Source organism: Melanerpes formicivorus, unplaced genomic scaffold (genome assembly GCF_026170545.1).
Source record: "Melanerpes formicivorus ecotype bairdi unplaced genomic scaffold, bMelFor1.0.p_v2 SCAF_84, whole genome shotgun sequence".
NCBI classification, from domain to species: Eukaryota; Metazoa; Chordata; class Aves; order Piciformes; family Picidae; genus Melanerpes; species Melanerpes formicivorus.
In genome coordinates this window covers 1,788,001-1,800,882 of record NW_027142436.1, presented here as the reverse complement: position 1 = coordinate 1,800,882, position 12,882 = coordinate 1,788,001, and the positions used below count along the sequence as shown (strand labels likewise).

Sequence of the window (12,882 nt, the reverse complement as noted above, 5' to 3'; positions counted from 1 at the left end):
TAGGTGCTTGGATGGCCCTGCAGGTCCCTGCTCCTGAGGGATGTCCTGGTGGCAGCCATGGCATTGGATATTTTGCTTCCCCTTCCCACTCCCTGCTCCAGGCCACTCCTTACCCCACAGCTGGCCTGTATTGCTTTTCTCTGGTCTTTTACTGGCTATTATGGAACAGCACTCACTTGGGCATGAGAGGGAAGTGAGCACAGTTTTTACTGTAGTTCTCTTCACTCATTTATTCAGGAGCAAAAGAGGCTGTGCTATGGAGGAGGTGTGGTGCACTCTCCTGAAAGCTGGGAGAGCAGAAGCCCAGGGAGCCAAACCAGCAGACTAGTGTGGATTTGGTGACCTGCCAGAAACTGGCATTGTAGGCATTGGCAGTTTGTGCATTTCTGAGGCTGTGGTATGCTGCCTGTCACTGACCACCTCAGTTTGTCACCAGGTGCAGGGAGCACCAAGCAGCCATTTAATGGACAGCATTAAAGAAATGCATAGTAAGTGGCAGAGGCCATGGAGCTGTATTGTGGTTCTTTAATAACATGTCTGAGGAAAGTTGCTTTCCATGACTTGCACTTTTTCAGCATAGCTGTCTGGTCCCTTCACTGCCATTTTCCATACTTCATAGCACATTTTGAGGCTGGGTGAATACAGGATTTGTTGTTTTGTTTTAAAAACAGGGTAGATGTCCCATTATTTAGAGCCCAGAGAGTGGTGGTGAATGGTGCCACAGCCAGCTGGTGGCCAGGCACTAGTGGTGTGCCCCAGGGATCAGTGCTGGGCCCTGTGCTCTTTAATATCTTCATTGCTGATCTGGATGAGGGCATTGAGTCCATCATCAGTAAATTTGCAGATGACACCAAGCTGGGGGCAGGAGTTGATCTGCTGGAGGGTAGAGAGGCTCTGCAGAGGGACCTCGACAGGCTGGACAGATGGGCAGAGTCCAAGGGCAGGAGATTGAACACATCCAAGTGCCAGGTTCTACACATTGGCCACAACAACCCCATGCAGTGCTACAGGCTGGGGTCAGAGTGGCTGGAGAGCAGCCATGCAGAGAGACCTGGGGGTGCTGGTTGATGGTAGGCTGAACATGAGCCTGCAGTGTGCTCAGGCAGTCAGGAGGGCCAATGGCATCAGGAACAGTGTGGCCAGCAGGAGCAGGGAGGTCATTCTGCCCCTGTACACTGCACTGGTTAGGCCACACCTTGAGTCCTGTGTCCAGTCCTGGGCCCCTCAGTTTAGGAAGGAGGTTGACTTGCTGGGACAAGTCCAGAGAAGGGCAACAAAGTTGGTGAGGGGTTTGGAACACAGCCCTGTGAGGAGAGACTGAGGGAGCTGGGGTTGCTTAGCCTGGAGAAGAGGAGACTCAGGGGTGACCTCATTGCTCTCTACAACTACCTGAAGGGAGGTTGTAGACAGATGGAGGTGGTAGACAGGCAGAGGTTGGTCTCTTCTCCCAGGCAGCCAGCACCACAACAAGAGGACACAGTCTCAGGCTGCGCCAGGGGAGGTTTAGCTTGGATGTTAGGAAGAAGTTCTACACAGAGAGAGTGATTGCCCATTGGAATGGGCTGCCTGGGGAGGTGGTGGAGTCACCATCACTGGAGGTGTTCAGGAGGAGACTTGACAGGGTGCTTGGTTGCATGGTTTAGTTGATTAGGTGGTGTTGGATGATGGGTTGGACACCATGATCTCAAAGGTCTCTTCCAACCTGGTTTATTCTATTCTATTCTGTTCTGTTCCATTCTATTTATTGTGGATAATGTAATTTCAGAAACCACATAACTCCACCTCTTCTGTTTTTACAGTGAATGGAACAAACCAGTTTGAACACTTATGTAGCTACCTTTCCTTGCCAAACAACCTCACTTGCCTTTTCCAAGAAAACAGTGAGGTTCTGAACACATTAATAGAAAGGTAAGTCATGTTGCCATGCTCAGCTTAAATACAACAAAGGATCCTGCATGAGACATGAATGTGTTTTCCCAGGAGGGCATGTGTATGGTATTGAATTGGAGACTTGGAAAAGCATTTGTAACCAAAAAAAACCTGGTTTTGGAAAGAAATCATTCTGACTGTAGGGATTGTTGAATAGATACATGGTAGATAATTTGCTGTTTGTTTACAGGGATTATCATACATTGAAGTGAAAAGTTTGATGGTTTTGTTTGTGTTTTTCTTCTGCAGCTGGTGCAGTAACAAGGAAGTTAGAAGATACCTGGAAGGCAAGAGGCATGCTATCAGGTAAAGATGGGAAAATTCTGAGTGAAAAGGGGATAAACTTTCATGTTGCAGTGTTCTCCAAGCATGCTTTTCCTAAAGGGTGATTATAGTCACCCATTATAGTTACCCATTCTGCTTTGTGGAATGACCAATGTATGAAGTGCTAAGCAAAGAGGATCGTTGGAATGCTGTGAGAAAAGTCAGACTGGGCCTAAAGTTGTAGATCTGAAGTTCAAGATGAAAGTTTCATTCAGATGGATGTGCAGTAATCAGAAGCCATAATATTTCTTCTCATAGTTCCTATAGCAGGTTGTGGTGGGCTGAAGTTTCCCCCCCAGCATTAACTCACCACAGACTAGCTCACTCAGAAGCAAATGAAGCTGTATTTACAAGCAAAAACTCCACTCTGCAACAGTATGCAATGAATGTGTACAAAACACACAGGAGTGACAATATTGTACAGATATTTGCAATTAGCAAATGACATGGAAAGCCCCCTGGCCCCCAGAAGAGACCAGGGAAGGTGCTCCACTGCCCCCCCTTCCCAAACCACCCCTCCCCACCTCCCCTTTGGACCAAAGAGAAAAGAGAGGAGTTGAGAGAAAAGCAGGGTAGCTTATCTTTGTCTAGGCCAGCCAGAAGCATTGTTATCTCCCAAGTGAAGCAGAACAGCCAAGGAAGAGAAAAGGAATGGGAAGAGAATGTTGATACAGCTCCTTTTTACCCCTGACTCCCATCCAATGAATTTGCTTAGAATAATCTTTTGTTTTCCTTTTTACACCCTTTCACAGTGATGTATTTGTATCTCTCTGCTTTTCTGCTCAAAATCTGCAGCTAATTTTTAAAGGCATAGCCAAAAACTGCCCCAGAGAATTGTACCTGCTGATTAGGAAGACATGCAGTTCCAAAAAGGCATCTGTAACCTCTGTTTAAAAATGCCCAGCACTGAAGAGCTTTTCTAAGTAGCTCTTTAAAGAATCCTCTTCCTACATTTCTATTTAATGAGCAATTATTTTGAATTTAGTATCATAGTATCAGTCAGGGTTGGAAGGGACCACAAGGATCATCTAGTTCCAACCCCCCTGCCATGGGCAGGGACACCCCACACTAGATCAGCCTGGCCAGAGCCACATCCAGCCTGGGCTTAAACACCTCCAGGGACAGGGCCTCAACCACCTCCCTGGACAACCCATTCCAGGGCTTCACCACTCTCATGGGGAAGAACTTCCTCCTCACCTCCAGCCTGAATCTCCCCACCTCCAGCTTCATTCCATTCCCCCTACTCCTATCACTACCTGAGATCCTGAGCAGTCCCTCCCCAGCCTTCCTGTAGCCCCCTTCAGATACTGGAAGGCCACAATGAGGTCACCTGGGAGCCTTCTCTTCTCCAGACTGAACAGCCCCAACTCCTTCAGTCTGTCCTCACAGGAGAGGTGCTCCAGCCCTCTGATCATCCTCGTGGCCCTTCTCTGGACACCTTCCAGCACCTCCAGATCCCTCTTGTAATAGGGGCTCCAGAACTGGAGGCAGTACTCCAGGTGAACACTTAGAACAGTTAGAACACTTATAACACTTAGCATGCATAGGAAAGCATTGGAGGTGTTTTTCTTTATGAAGTCTGAATAAAAATAGTGGTTATAAATTATCCAAATAATTGAGTCTGAGGTTCAAAGTGCTGTCATTAAACACATCCTGGCTCTTGCACTAAATACATGAAATCTGTGTTGCAATGTTGTACATACAGTAAGACTGGGTGACAAAAACAAGCACCACCAGGCTATGCACACGATTTCTTACACTACAGGACTACTCTGGCTGCACCATTGACTTCCTGTGGTATGTGATGATTGGAATTTCTTAGAGTATGTTCTTTTTATAGTGTGGCCAGCAGGAGCAGGGAGGTCATTCTGCCCTGGACTCGCACTGGTTAGGCCACACCTTGAGTCCTGTGTCTGGTTCTGGGCCCCTCAATTTAGGAAAGATGTTGAGTTGCTGGAAGGTGTCCAGAGAAGGGCAAGAAAGCTGGGGAGGGGTCTGGAGCACAGCCCTGTGAGGAGAGGCTGAGGGAGGTGGAGTTACTTAGCCTGGAGAAGAAGAGGCTCAGGGGAGACCTTCTTGCTCTCTACAACTACCTGAAGGGAGGTTGTAGCCAGGTGGGGGTTGGTCTCTTCTCCCAGGCAACCAGCACCAGAACAAGAGGACACAGTCTCAAGCTGTGCCAGGGGAGGTTTAGGCTGGATGTTAGGAAGGAGTTCTTCATAGAAAGAGAGACTGGCCATTGGAATGTGCTGCCCAGGGAGGTGGTGGAGTCACCATCACTGGAGGTGTTTAGGAAGAGCCTGGATGAGGCACTTGGTGCCATGATTTAGTTGATTAGATGGTGCTGGGTGATAGGTTGGCCTTGATGATCTCAAAAGTCTTTTCCAACCTGGTTAATTCTGTTCTATTCTAAAAACAAACACCACCAGGCTGTGCACAGAGTTTCTTACACTACAAGACTACTCTGGCTGCATCATTGATTTCCTGCTCTATGTGGTGATTGGAATTTCTTAGAGTATGTTCTTTTTGCTGATTCTTAACTGCTCTTCCCAGGATTGTCTCAACTGACAATGATTTGTGTTGTTTTCTCTCAGCATGTCCTTCTGTGTTGCTTCTGTTACAAACCTCTGCTTACATTTTGATGGTCTAATCTGCATTACTCCTAGTTGAAGTGTGTTAGACTGTAGTGTATAGCATCTGCAGAAAAACCCCTCCCAACCAACAAAATACCCCAAACCAGCAAAACACTGCAAATCCAAACAACTTTTGACTATTTATCATTTCTAGAGATAGAAATATTAATCCTTTTTCATGGCATGAATATTTAATTCTCTTCAGGACCCAAGTTCTCTGAACTGGAGACTCAGGCTCTTTTCCAAGTCAATACTAGTGGCAAAAGGAAGACACAAAGCAAACTGTTAAAGAAGCAGAACAAATAGTTAAAGCTGTGGTGGCCTCACCATGAGGTTTTGTTAAAGATATCCCTATGACATGAGTCTTTCCAACTTCCTGCCTGTGTGTTTCCTCAAATTCACAAAGGATATGACTAAGGAAACTGGAGGTGGTCGAGTTGAGCGATGTGAGTTGCTGTGTATTTCTGTGCTACCATCTTGCTCTCTGAGTTGCAAAGAGAAACAGTTTCTCACAGGTGCTGTTTAGATGAGTCAGGAAAACATGAATGAGTTTGAACACACTGTGTACTACTCAGAGTGAAATACCTGTGGTTAACTTCACTGTTTTGTTCTAGCTATGCACGAGAATCCAACAAATTAATCGACCTCCCAGATGACTACAGCTGCCTCATTAACCAGGCGTCCAATTTCTCGTAAGTTTTGTGCATTTATAGCAAGGACCCCTAAAGACTTCTGCTCCTTTTGATGAACTAGGAAACCCCAGCTCCCTCAGCCTCTCCTCACACCCCCTCACCAGGGGTCTGGAGCACAGCCCTGTGAGGAGAGGCTCAGGGAGCTGGGATGGCTTAGCCTGGAGAAGAGGAGGCTCAGGGGAGACCTTATTGCTCTCTACAACTCCCTGAAGGGAGGTTGTAGACAGGCAGAGGTTGGTCTCTTCTCCCAGGCAGCCAGCACCAGTACAAGAGGACACAGTCTCAAGCTGTGCCAGGAGAGGTTTAGGCTGGATGTGAGGAAGAAGTTCTTCCCAGCAAGAGAGATTAGCCACTGGAATGTGCTGCCCAGGGAGGTGGTGGAATCACCATCACTGGAAGTGTTTTAAGAGGGGACTGGATGAGGCACTTGGTGCCATGGTTAAGTTGATTAGATGGTGCTGGGTGATAGGTTGGACTTGATGATCTCAAAGGTCCTTTCCAACCTGGTTACTTCTATTCTCTTACCCAGAAAGCCTCAGAAAGTGGTTTATAGAATCCTAAAGTTAATGGCACATGTTAATTGTCATCTCCTCCAGCAAACCTGCCATGCATTTCAGTGAAACACAAAGTGTAAGGTTTTGTAGCTGTTAACTGTAGATCATCAAAAGTGCTTGCAGTCTTTGTCCCTTCAGAGGTAATACACAAGGATTTGTTCTTTTCTCTTGACAAAAGCTGTCCGAAGTCAGGTGGTGATAAAAGCAGAGCCCCAACGTTGTGCCTTGTGTGTGGGACCATGCTCTGTTCTCAGAGTTACTGTTGTCAGACTGAATTAGAAGGAGAAGATGTTGGAGCCTGTACTGCACATACATACACTTGTGGTTCTGGAGTAGGCATATTCCTCAGGTAAGGAAATGACTAGCACTACTTGGGTTGCTAGGTTGGATGGTGTGTTGTGGTGGGTTGGAAGGCAGATCCTCCCTTGCCTCCCACTGGGGCAGAAAAATGAGACTCAGACAAAGGGATGGCAGAAGTGATGGAAAGTTTCAATGGAAAAGCAGTGAGTGTTTTACAGGGAACCACAAGCACAGTGGCAAAAGGAGATCCCAAAGCATACCCAGAAGCCTCCCAGCATTCCCCTTTTCCCTACCTGAGGGTACACCCAAAACCCCCAGGGCTCTTTCTTCCCCCCCTCCACTGTTAGGCTAGTCTCAGCTGGCCAGATCTGAGATTGCCCTTCCCCCTTCTCCTCCTGGCATTAGGCCTAGCCAGGCCCAAGAGGCCTTGAGATAACTCCTCTTCCATTACCAGATAGGGAGCATCTCCCATGGGAGCAGCAAGGGAAGAAAGAGGAAGTCTGAGACCTTGCAGATGGATTTATAGGGAGCAGGATATTATGGGAATGACATAGGCAGCTTCCTGTGTCCACCACTGGGCTGGACACCCAGGGCAGCAAAGGTGTATCTTGTGTGGTAGCAGCAGGAGGCACCCAGCCTAAACTACCACATGTGTGTACACATGAAATGAGTGGTTCTATAAATGGGATTGCAGGAGTGGTTTTTACAGGCAGTGGTTTGTTAATAACATGGTTGCCCAAAAACTAGAGTGTATTCACCCTCCTTATACTTTAGTATGAGGTTCAGAGATTGTTTCTTTGAAGATAAAGTATGAAAGGAGTCTGAATTTCATTTAAAAGTGAATTTATTCTCTCTACATTTGTTTGCATTTGACTATTCCAAAACAATGAAGGTAAAACCTTGATTGCTTCTTTGCTGTTGAAAACATAACCACCCAGCTGTCTTCCAGCATACAAGGAAAGGTTAGATATGTTCTGGTTTCTCTTTGGCAAAGGTTTTATTTCCTTGCTGTGGCTATGCCTGGTGTTTCACACAGACTGCAAATAATAGGGCATGAAACTACTTTTTTTAACTGCTACCAAGGGTTTATAACAGAGTAAGATCTACAACTCTACAACTACCTGTGTGGTGGTTTGGCTCTGGCCTGGAGGCCAGATGCCCACCAAGCCGCTCTATCATTCCCATTCTTAAGTGAACAGGGGAAGAAGGGAAAGAAAATATAACAGAAGCCAGGGATAAGATAGGAGCAATTTAATAACACTAATAAGCAAACAGCAGATAGACCATGCAGAAGCAAAAGAAAGCAGAGAGAGAGATGTTGGTCTCTGCTTCCCATCAGCAGGACGGTGGTCAGTCTCGGGCAGCAGGGCTCTCTAAGCTTGGTGGTTCCTTAGGAGGATAGGCGCCATGGATGAATCCCCCCACTTCCTTCTTTCACTTCCTTCTTACACCTGAGCTGATGTCATATGGTATGGAAGACCTCGTTGGCCAGTCTGAGTCAGCAGGCTCAGTCCTGTCCCCTCCCAAGATCTTGCCCACCTCTCAATGTACTCTTGGGGCAGGGAAATGCTGAAAGGACACAGCTCGGATACTGAATTCAGCTGTAGCCAACACACTGCGGTGTTATCAACTACTGCTGCAAAAACACAGCACTAGAATGATGCTGTGAGGAGAATTAACTCCACCTCAGTTCAGCCCAATACAATCTGAAAGGTGGTTGTAGCCAGGTGGGGGTTGGTCTCTTCTCCCAGGCAAGCAGCACCAAAACAAGAGCACACAGTCTCAAGCTGCACCAGGGGAAGTTTAGGCTCAAGGCGAGGAGAAAGTTCTTCACTGAGAGAGTTGTTAGCCATTGGAATGTGCTGCCCAGGGAGGTGGTAGAGTCACCATCCCTGGAGATGTTCAAGAAGGGATTGGATGTGGCACTTGGTGCCATGGTCTAGTCCTGAGGTCTGTGGTGACAGGTTGGACTCGATGATCCTCGAGGTCTCTTCCAACATTAGCGATACTGTGATACTGTGAAACTAAAATCCCCAAATCAAAACAAAACAAGAAGACTCAAACAGTCAACCAAACAGAACCCACCAGAAGTGCCTTTTGAACACCTGTACATGTAGATGATACAAAATGGAAGTAGGTGAGAACTGGGAAAGCAGTGCCTATGAAAACAGGAGAAACTGCCTGAAAATCAATGCCTAAAATCTCCTCTGCATCTCTTTCTAGAGTACGAGAATGCCAGGTGCTATTTTTAGCTGGAAAAACAAAGGGCTGCTTTTATCCTCCTCCTTACCTTGATGACTATGGAGAGACTGACCAGGGACTCAGGTAAATATTTAAAATACAGGTATGGTGAAGAGAGAAATTCTAAAACTATCTGCTGGAGTCACTGTTCCTGGAGGGTGTTCAAGAGGGGATTGGATGTGGCACTTGGTGCCATGGTCTTGTCATGAGGTCTGTGGTGACAGGTTGGACTGGATGATCTTAGAGGTCTCTGCCAACCTTGGTGATGCTGTGATACAGTACACTTTCTGTCACATTTAGAGGCAATGTTGTATTTTGATCCTGCTGGTGGATCTGATGCCTACAAACATCATAACACTAATGTGTGTTTTTGAGGTTGAAAATATTTAACAGAAGAGCTTCCCCAGGTTGTAAACAGTTGTCTTGAGGTGTGAAGGCTTACATCATTTTAACATCTGTGAAATTCCTTAGAAACCAAGACTGAAAATACTGTTTGTACATAGAGCATTTATTTGTAGAATCTGTGCTAATTTAATAGCAAGTGAAAATGCTGGGAGATAATTTGATGAAATGTGGCAGTACTTCATGAGGGAGCTGGGGTTGCTTAGCCTGGAGAAGAGGAGGCTCAGGAGAGACCTGCTTGCCATCTACAACTCCCTGAAGGGAGGTTGTAGACAGGCAGAGGTTGGTCTCTTCTCCCAGGCAGCCAGCACCGGAACAAGAGGACATAGTCTCAAGCTGCACCAGGGGAGGTTCAGGCTGGATGTTAGGAAGAAGTTCTTCAGGGAAAGAGAGATTGGCCCTTGGAATGTGCTGCTCAGGGACATGGTGGAGTCATCTTCACTGGAAGTATTTAAGAAGAGACTGGCTGATGCAGCTTGAGATTGTGTCCTCTTGTTCTGGTGCTGGTTGCTAGAGCACCAGAACAAGAGGACACAGTATCAAACTGCACCAGGGGAAGTTTAGGCTGGAGGTGAGGAGAAAGTTCTTCCCTGAGAGAGTTGTTAGCCATTGGAATGTGCTGCCCAGGGAGGTGGTGGAGTCCCCATCCCTGGAGGTGTTCAAGAGGGGGTTGGATGTGGCACTTGGTGCCATGGTCTAGTCATGAGGTCTGTGGTGACAGGTTGGACTCGATGATCTTTGAGGTCTCTTCCAACCTTGGTGATACTCTGATACTTGGTGCACTGGTTTAGTTGATTAGATGGTGTTGGGTGATAGGTTGGACTTGATGATCTCAAAGGTCTTTTCCAACCTGGTTAATTCTATTCTATTCTGTTCTGTTCTGTTCTGTTCTGTTCTGTTCTGTTCTGTTCTGTTCTATTCTTGTTCTATTCTTATTCTGTTCTATTCTATTCTGTTCTATTCTATTCTGTTCTATTCTATTCTTATTCTATTCTAATTCTATTCTAATTCTATTCTATTCTATTCTAATTCTATTCTATTCTATTCTATCTCCTGTCTCTGGTTCCTATGAGAATAGTTTGGGGACTTGATAGTGCTTCTGTATCTGTTAATGCTTGCTACTTCTGAAACTGGTCACAGTCTCAGAATATGAACTGGGTCACCATGAAAGGGTTGCTGAAAACCTAAGTTTAGACTTCTGTGCTTATGCATGAGATTCCCAACAGCTGGAGCAGTGCTGTTGGACAGTAAGTGCAGGAGTCCAGACAAAGTAGCACTCAGGTTTACTACTCCAAATGCCTGTTGATATAGAATAGAGTAGAATAGAATAGACCAGACCAGACCAGGTTTGTTCTGACAAGAAGAGCATTCAAGGGTTATCTAACATTTCCTGTTTCACGTGAGTGTTTGTGCTCAGCTGCAGTATTTTATGGTCTCTGATGAGCTGTTGTTTCCTTTTCAGACGTGGGAATCCCTTACACCTGTGCAGAGAACGATTCAAAAAGATTCAAAAGCTCTGGCAGCAGCACAGTATCACAGAAGAAATTGGACATGCACAGGAAGCAAATCAGACACTAGTTGGCATTGACTGGCAGCATTTATAATGGTTCCCCACTGAAGACTGGAACTCTGTTAAGATTTTTGTAACCCAGTAGGATTTTCAAAGGAGGGATTAGGGGAAAAACAAGAAAAGGCTGAGGAGAAACCCAACCCAAACCAACAATAAAACACACCCCCAGTGCTGTTATTTAAACTTTGTTTTCCAGTATATTTCCTAAAGACACCACTTAACATTAATCAAGTAATCTTCTTTCTCTGTAGGTGAGTTTTATTAGTTCATCTAATTTGCACTGTGCTTCCTTCACAGCCATGTCTTGTGTTATAAACCTGAGCAAGTGAACTTGAGTTCCTGACAAAACCGATCAAGAAGGACTCTTTTTGGAAGTCTGACTAGGATTTATTGTCTGGTTTGGGGGTTTTTTTTTGTTTCCTTATGAACTGTCAGAGAGAAAAGACTGCTGAAACAGAAACTAGCTAGAGCACAATCCTGGTTGTGTTTGGCCCCTTGCTAGTAATCTGAGCCGTTTTATTTATTACTCTGCATTTGAACACTTCAGCTGTGCGGACACGCGGAGGAATGAAGCGAGGAAGCAAATGATGTAGCAAATGGATGTTCCTGTGCATCAGTGGGTGATTCACTCTTTCACTTGGTGTTCCCTAAACTGATTTTTGTCACTTGTACTCCTGCAGCTTTCTTGCTTTCAGTTGTTTTTTTAACACAGAGACCTAACACTAGCTTTACAAGTCAAACGATTTGCTGTAAAGCTTTCTTTCCCCAGAGCATTGCGCTCCTTAGGGTGATGTAGTTTGTAATTTGACTTCAGCTGGGAAACCCTTTCACTCCCAATTCCATGAGTGGCTGTTGGTATCCCAGGGTTGACCTTGTGCTTTAGAGGACATTTGAAGATCATGCCAAGAGGTGAGATGCCATGAAAGCTGATGTTGTGTTCATTTGCAGAAGCACAGAGGAGGTTTCCTTCCCTTTCGTTAACGGCCGACTTCAAAAGGTGCAAATCCCACCTCCCTTTTGTTGCTGATGAACTGAGCGGTTTCCTCTGGCTTTCAAGGGCCATAGTCACATTGCCCACGTTTTTGCAGTGATTTCTCCCCCCTCCCCCGTTGTCTCATCAAGTATATTTCCTCTCTGGCTTGAATGAAAGCTCTGTAAAGATGTTTGCATATAGTATATTTTATAAATATATTCTGTAACTGCGCAGATTTGCACTTGATATGAGGGTGCCTGAGGGCAATGCATTTTCTAGTTGTATGTAATTAGACCACCAAGGTGTCTCTAAAAGGTGACATTATGCTTACTGATTTAAAATAAAATCCATTACCTTTCTCTCTCCTATCTTCTGGCAAAGTAGTACCATCTGAATGTAGCTGTTCTGTTCCCGTAGTAAGCTGTGGTTCTGCTAGTTAAGCCTCGCGTCCTGACTACATCTTCAGCCCAGATGAGCAGTCCCTTCACTGCCCTGGCAGCCAGGTCTTCAGATACACTGACCTAACTGTTTCTATTTTTACAGATTAATGCTTCAGATGATTTTGTATATTGATGGTGTACAGGACAATTTTTCAACCCTTCAGTACCAGTATTGAGTGAGGATGTGAAGTACGAAATAAAGAAACTTGGCCAACGGTGATTTCCTGTTCTTGCAAACAGCACAGGCTACTCTGTCTCTGGTACCTGTCAGACTCCATCACTTCTCTGTTGCTCTCTCTAGCTACTGAGAGGCATGCAGAAGTTGCAGGGAAAAATGACATTGTTGCTCTCTACAACTCAGGCTCAGGGGTGACCTTATCACTCTCTACAACTCCCTGAAGGGTGGTTGTAGACAGGCAGAGGTTGGTCTCTTCTCCCAGGCAACCAGCACCAGAACAAGAGGACATAGTCTCAAGCTGCGCCAGGGGAGGTTTAGGCTGGAAGTCAGGAGGAAGTTCTACACAGAGAGAGTGATTGCCCATTGGAATGGGCTGCCCAGGGAGGTGGTGAAGTCACCATCACTGGAGGTGTTCAGGAGGAGACTTGATGGGGTGCTTGGTTGCATGGTTTAGTTGGTTGGGTGGTGTTGGATGATAGGTTGGACACGATGATCTTGAAGGTCTCTTCCAACCTGGTCTGGTCTATTCTATTCTATTCTATTCTACTCTACTCTACTCTACTCTACTCTACTCTACTCTACTCTACTCTACTCTACTCCACTCTATTCCTTCATCTCTGCCCCTCACTACTTAAGCCGGTTGATA

General features: G+C 45.8%; 1 protein-coding gene across 6 annotated transcripts in view; it reads left to right on the top strand.

Moving 5' to 3' along the window:
- The window catches only part of UBR2 (ubiquitin protein ligase E3 component n-recognin 2), an 87,841-nt gene extending 75,541 nt beyond the window's left edge, over window positions 1–12,300 (top strand). For all 6 annotated transcript variants that reach the window (XM_068165106.1, XM_068165104.1, XM_068165101.1 and 3 more), the window contains 6 exons: window positions 1,800–1,908; window positions 2,179–2,235; window positions 5,501–5,578; window positions 6,311–6,481; window positions 8,656–8,757; window positions 10,538–12,300. In XM_068165106.1, the coding sequence (XP_068021207.1) occupies window positions 1,800–1,908; window positions 2,179–2,235; window positions 5,501–5,578; window positions 6,311–6,481; window positions 8,656–8,757; window positions 10,538–10,679 (659 nt within the window). In that variant the 3' untranslated portion in view covers window positions 10,680–12,300. The remainder of the gene's footprint in view (window positions 1–1,799; window positions 1,909–2,178; window positions 2,236–5,500; window positions 5,579–6,310; window positions 6,482–8,655; window positions 8,758–10,537) is intronic.
- Window positions 12,301–12,882: the final 582 nt, after the last annotated feature.